Genomic DNA, 6,455 nt, shown 5'->3' with positions numbered 1-6,455 from the left:
GCAGGCCCCTTGAGAAAACCCCTGCCCCCCCCCCCAGCAAAAAGTTCTTAGCTACGAGGCTGGCCTCCATGGTTGTGGCACCAAAACTGGAATTCTGTTCCCAGAGAGGACCAAACCGTCCCCTTCTGTTGCCGTCTTTTGCCGGAGAGTGAGGCTTTTTTTGTTTTGTTTTGTCTGGGGCTCCCTTGGTGGCCTTTCTTTCCTACCCTATGCTTTAATTGTCTTTGTAATGCTCAGAGGTCATTTCGGGGGGGAACTGCGTTCCCCCGGGTGAGGTGCAGGGGGGCGGGGCACATGATGAAGCCCCGCCCCTGCTTCCGGCCGCCTCGCTTCCAGCCCTCATTCAGCCAGGAGGAGACAGGAGAAGAGGGAGGGTAAGTTGCTTCCTCCCTGCCTCTCCCCACCCCTGCCTGCCTGGGGCCAGGGAGGGCCTTGGTGGGGCTTACTCGCACTCCTGCTGGCCTTGCAGGTCCACCGCCGGGCCCCTGATGTCAGGGGGTGTGGCATATGCTAATGAGTTATGCTAATGAGTTCCCCTAGCTCTTTTTCTACGAAATGACCCCTGGTAATGCTTACTTTATTTATTTCATTACGTGTATGAATCCGCCCCAGCCCTGCTACCGCCTTGTACCGTGACATTAAGAACATTGGCCAGCTAAAAACAATAAATCTTACCAGAATACATTTTAAAAGATAGGTGGCAAATACGACCACTTATTAATTGTTCCCATATTGTAGACTGCCAGCCACTTCGCAGGTGGGGGGGTGGGGAGAAGAGGTCAAGAAGAGCATAAAAAGCAGAGGAGGGTGCCAGCCGAGATTAAAACAGTTGCTGCCCTCAACCAAAAGCCTTGTCGGCCCTGCGGAATTGCATAAGGTCCCCTGGTGGTTTAGTTTGTTTGGTTTTAGATTGAATCAGGGGTCATTTCCTGCAGGAGCACACAGGAGCGGAGCTCCGGCAGTAAAGAGCCCAGGGGGCAGGCACATGCAACAAGCCCCACCCCCTGCTCCCAGCAGCCCTCAATCAAGCCATGAGGATCAAGAAGCAGCCAGGTAAGTTGCAGAGGGCCCCCCCACCTTCGGGTACAAGCTCTCCCTTCTCTGTGAGGGCAAATCTGTGCATTTCCCCCCTCCCATAGCTAGCAATCCAAAAGAGTCCAGTGGCACCTTTAAGACCAAGTTTCATTCAGATACAAGCTCTCCCTCCTCTGCGAGGACAGATATGCATATTTCCTTCCCCCTATAGCTAGCAATCCAAAACAGTCCAGTGGAGCCTGAGCGGTGGGTGTTGCCTTCTGGCACACTTCCGGTGATGTCAGGGGGTGTGGCATATGCAAATAAGTTATGCTAATACATCTCTTTTTCTACGAAATGACCCCTGGTTTGAATGGTTTTCAAGACGTATTTCTATTATTTTTTAAAATCTGTTAGCCACCTCTTTGGGCCTGCTGGGGGCAGTAAGGCAGGGTACAGATTTTTGTGAAGGATAATACGTAACCAACCAAGGTGTTCCCTTTTCCAGGTCGAGTCACAGACCCTGGCCATGTTCCGGGGTTTGACTCAGCAGCTGCAGGGCTCCTGCTTGACCCTCATCTCCAGCGTCCAGGGTCTTCCAGCTGGTGTCAGGGCCAAAGTCCAACACCTCCGCCACGCAGTGGAGGACCTCCACGCATCCTTCTCGACGGCCCACTCCTTCCAGGACATTTCAGCCACCATCTTGGCCCAGAGCCGCGAGCGAGTCTCCAAGGCGCGCAAGGCTGTGGATGAGGTGCTCGACTATGTGGTCTCGAACGTTCCCCTCCCATGGGTGGTGGGGCCTTTTGCCCCCAACTTGGTGGAGCTTCCGGAAGATTCCAGCGCAAAAGCAGAAGATTCTGTCCGGGTCTGCAAAGGACCGAAGGAGAAGATGGACAATCCCCCAAAAGAACCCTTCGAACCTAAGAAGCAGCTGGACGACCCACAAAAAGAGCCCTCCGAGGCGAAGAAAGACCTCTAGGTTTATGTTGCGGGTTTCCAAAACGTCTAATGTGGCTTTTGCACAAAGACTTCTGGGAGTTCTGTTGGAAGGGCTGTGGCAAAACTACAGTTCCTAAGTATTAGGAAAACTTGTTCTGTTAACGTTGCTCAAAAAATCCCTCTTGATGTGTAGCATTCAGATGTGCCTTCTAAAAATCGGAATGGATGTGAATGACCTGTGACAAAGGTCGGCTGGCTTGTTAAGAATAGAGCGGCTAGAATATACTAATTTTACCTCTGGATGAATAGATTTCTGCAGGGTCTCTTCACCAGCATCAGTAAGACCAAGCTGTTCCAGTGTTTCAAGACAGTATCTCACCTGCCTCATGTAGCAGTGGGCATACTTCTTTTCTAGAATCCAAACATTAAGCCTTTTTTAGTTGTCTAGAAAAAACATTATTATTTTTTCCCTTCCCAATCCACTTTAAGGGCATTAAGAGCTCCCAGGAATACAGTGTTCAGCTAGAATATGGCAAATGTTCAGTCAGCAAATAAGTGGGTTGCTAGGTCTTCTGGATTGATTGTTTTTGTGGGTGGGTGTAAGATCTTCAAGTGGTCGGTAGGAACTCTGCAGCCCCTGTCTCTGTGACGGTTGGTAGGACATCTTAAGGAGAACCGAGAAGCTCCAGGGTCGTAAGTGTTCCTGGAACATCCCGTCCTTCATTCCACCCTCGCCTGGCTTCAGGTCTTTTTCTGCCATCTTCCTTTTCACTGACAGAGTTGCACATTTGAACCCGTATGGGAGAGCCACGAGATTTGTATGCCGTGTATGTTTTTTCGCCCTTTCCTCTTGCTGTAGGAGAGGCTTGACCTGGTCTGGGGCCCTTGTAGTGTCGAATCTTGAGAACAGGTAAATTCAGTAACCAAAATCAGTGTTGGGAGGAAGTGAAGAAATTATGCTCCTCCCCAAATGAAATTAATGCATGTGTTTTTTTTGTTTAACGGCCAGTGTCTTAAAAATTAAAACTTTTCCGATCAGCATTATTGTGCTTGTATGACTGGTTTTTTTCTGTCAAAGCTAGGGGTGCACGGCAATAAGTGTTCTTTTTTGCCCTGACCTGAATAGCCCAGGGAAGCCCAATCTCGTCAGATCTCGGAAGCTAAGCAGGGTCAACTCTGGCAAGTGCTTGGATGGGAGACCTTCTTGGAATACCAGAGGCAGGGGCAGGCTTTATTCAGCCACATCTCTGAATATGCTCCAGGCCCCTAGTAGGGGTCAGTCACCAGAGGTCGCCATGGCTTCCAGGTGCACGCACACTCCCATACACACGCACACATGCACAGATATTTTAAAAATACCAAAAAGTTATTCTTTTGGATCTGCATATATTGTAGCTGAAAAATATCAATATGGTATATAGATATGCTTTTGGTGAGCGGGGGGCAATTTCTAAGGGACTGAGGCATGTTTTTAAACGTACTGGCACCAAAACTGCAGGGAATCCGTTTGTTCCTGTCTTTTAAATAATACCAAAATTTCAAAAGAATTGGACCAAAGGGTCCAATTCTGAGGGCTCCTTAACAAGGTACCCCCCCCAGCCATCTTCCATTTTTTCTTATGAGTGGGGACAAAAAAATGTAAAACCTGAGAATCTCCACCAGAGGAACACTGTCAGAGTTACTGCTGGGCCTTACCAATATAAAACACGAGAACCTGAAAGCATATGGAATGCACAAATCTCAACCTATGAATCTCAAAAGTAAATACGAGAATCCACAAGAAAACCACAAACCAACTTGAGCAAAGAAGAAACTTTAAAAAAAACACATGAAAGTGACAGAAAATTACCTAAAGCAGCCTGGCAAACTGATACCAACCCTAGAGAGACACAGTAACACAAAGGGGAAAAGGGGGGGGGGACCAGTCCTGTGAGACTGTACAATCAGGCTCATGATATTACTGGTTATTCACAAATATTTATGGGATTTTTAGGACCCTCTTTTTACCCGGTATCCCTCAGTTCTAGCGGTGGCCCCAGATTCCATGGAAAACCTATACAGCAGCCAAAGACTTGTCCTCCATTCCCCTCCATCACCACAGAGGTAGGGAGGGGTTCGTTGGTATCAGGCTCTGAGGTTCTCCAAGTTCCCAGTTTGCATTAAAAATAATAAGTTGTTCCAGACATACCTTTGGGGCTGCATCTGTATAACAAAGGGGTTGTTATAATGTTCTCCATCTTTAGGAGGCGGTTGAAGACAGTTTTATTTAGGATACTATAGAGAGTTCATTTTATTGCATTTTATTTGTTTAGAGGAAGGCAGCTAATGTTTCAAATATTACTGACTTCTTCCAGTTGGTGTTCAGAGAGATATACTGCCTCCAAACATGGAGGCTCCATTTAGCCATCATGCCCAGTAATTAACAGGTACCATCAGAGTGGGGTGCTGTTTCCTGAGAAATCCATTGTTATGAAATACGCATTGCCTTTGGGCGGGGGAGATTTATTTGCAATTCAGTTCCTGGGTTCACTTCCAGATCGTTTCTCTCCAGCTGGCTTTCTGCTTGGCCTTCCTTGGGAGGACATTTTTTAGGCCAGGCAGTGTGTCAGATTTAATATCTATCTGGGGTGATTTTATATGAAGGGTGTTGGAGCTTGCTTTTTTCCTCTGTGTGCCAATTATCCAACTTTGGGGGAGAGCTGATGCCAGCACCAGGACGCACTGTGTGAAGCACTCCTTTCCCTCGGCCATTTGAAACTGGCTGCCTTTCAATTTTACTGGGTGCTCCTGAGTTCTAGAATTACCAGAGGAAACACGACTCTTTTTCACCACTTCCCAGACTGTGCGTTAAAAGAAAAACCCATCTCTGGCCATGTGTTGTAGCTTCAAAAGGCATCTGCATCTTGCATTTCAAAAGCACTCAGCTGTTCTTTGGTCCTGGACCTGAGTGGGGCCATCTTTCCACGTGTCCCTGTCTCTTTAGCCCACTGCTAATAGAGCCTCAGGTGCTGCTGCTAACCAGAGATTCTAGCCTTGTGTTTTCCCTGGCAGGCTACCTTTCTACATGCAGGGTTTTTGTTCTTGCTTTGGAGGGAGGTCTATTCCATTACAGGAACCACCCTGTGGCCTGAACGGCTGAAACACAAGCACAGACTGGAGCCTGCAGGGCTCTGCCACTTCTGTGCTGCTGCATGGGCCACCCAGTCCCTGGCATTTGTCTTTTCTGAGGTCCACCCTGTGGTGCAAGCCAGACCTCAATCTCTGACTCCTGCTGTTCCCTTTCTTGAAGCCAGAGGGAGCCACAGTCCAAGATTTGCAGTGAAAGCCAAGCCAACCCTGACTCTTGGTGCCTGCCTGGGTTTCTGTGGTTCTCCTTAAAGCTCTCTTTCCACGGATCAACACCAAATGTGTGGAGGGGGGCGGGGGAGGTCTGAAAAGGGCAGCCTGTGCAGCTTGGAAGCTCAGCGGTGATCTTCCAGGTAAAATGCCCACTGCCCCATCATTTCTAGTTATGAAAGCCAGTGTGGTTAGAAAATAGATTCAGGTGGGTAGCCATGTTGGTCTGAAGCAACAGAATAAAGTTTGAGTCCTACCTCAAAGGATAAATGGACAGGAATCACAAAACTGAGAAATCTGTAGGAGAACATTTCAACCTCCCCAGGCACTCGGGGGTGGGACCTCAAAGTAGCTGTTTTTCTGCAAAGGAATTTCAGAAACAGACTGGAATGGGAGATTGCTGAAGTACACGTTACTACCACACTCAGGACAATGGAACCCCCAGGCCTTAACAGAGATACCAGGTTCTTCTCTCACTATCCGTGCTAAGTCACTCAGTTTTCACTTATATGCAGAATTGAACCTCATTGGACTTGGAGGTGCCGCTGGACTCAAACTTAGTTCTCACATCTGTTTGTTAACTCTTGTATTTGTATGCTAATTTACTGCCATTCACACTTCTTACCAGCTGCTTTAATCTAATCTCAGCTTTACTTATTGCCCAGTTACTTCTGCATCTTGACTCTAACCAGCCCTTCATGGCAGCTAAACCCCCCCCCCCCATCTCTACCTATATGGGAGGCTTGAGGAAGACTATTTCAATGTATCTGAAGAAGTATGCATGCACATGAAAACGTACACCCAGAATTAAACTTCGTTGGTCTTAAAGGTGCCACTGGACTCAAACTTCCTTCTGGGTTAGAAAAGGAATCCCCAACCTTTTCAACCCTGCAGGTACTTTTGGAATTCTGATACAGGGTTGTGGGCAGTAGTACAAAATGGCTGCACAGAAACTCCGTCAAAGGTTGTGCTCCCCCAGCCCAATTTGAGAAAGCACACGGTAGTCTTGTAGAGGAGAATCAGATCTTGTACTTTATTGATCAACAAAGGAGGAAGGTGCAGATCCAATAAGGTTTTGGACCCCACAGCTCTCCCTAAGGTTACAATGGGAAACATAGGGTTTTATACCCCCTATGACAGTTAGAAATAAATCACAATTATTG

The 6,455-nt window shown here is 47.7% G+C and overlaps 1 protein-coding gene across 2 annotated transcripts in view; it reads left to right on the top strand.

Moving 5' to 3' along the window:
• The window catches only part of LOC107121421 (perilipin-3-like), a 39,716-nt gene extending 36,726 nt beyond the window's left edge, over positions 1-2,990 (top strand). For both annotated transcript variants that reach the window (XM_015424334.1, XM_015424333.1), the window contains one exon: positions 1,523-2,990. In XM_015424334.1, the coding sequence (XP_015279820.1) occupies positions 1,523-1,996 (474 nt within the window). In that variant the 3' untranslated portion in view covers positions 1,997-2,990. The remainder of the gene's footprint in view (positions 1-1,522) is intronic.
• The last annotated feature ends 3,465 nt before the right edge of the window (positions 2,991-6,455 follow it).

This window comes from Gekko japonicus, unplaced genomic scaffold (genome assembly GCF_001447785.1).
Source record: "Gekko japonicus isolate JY-2015 unplaced genomic scaffold, Gekko_japonicus_V1.1 scaffold3645, whole genome shotgun sequence".
NCBI lineage: Eukaryota > Metazoa > Chordata > Lepidosauria > Squamata > Gekkonidae > Gekko > Gekko japonicus.
The sequence above is the reverse complement of the archived record's forward strand: the minus strand, read 5'-3'. Positions and strand labels throughout refer to the sequence as shown.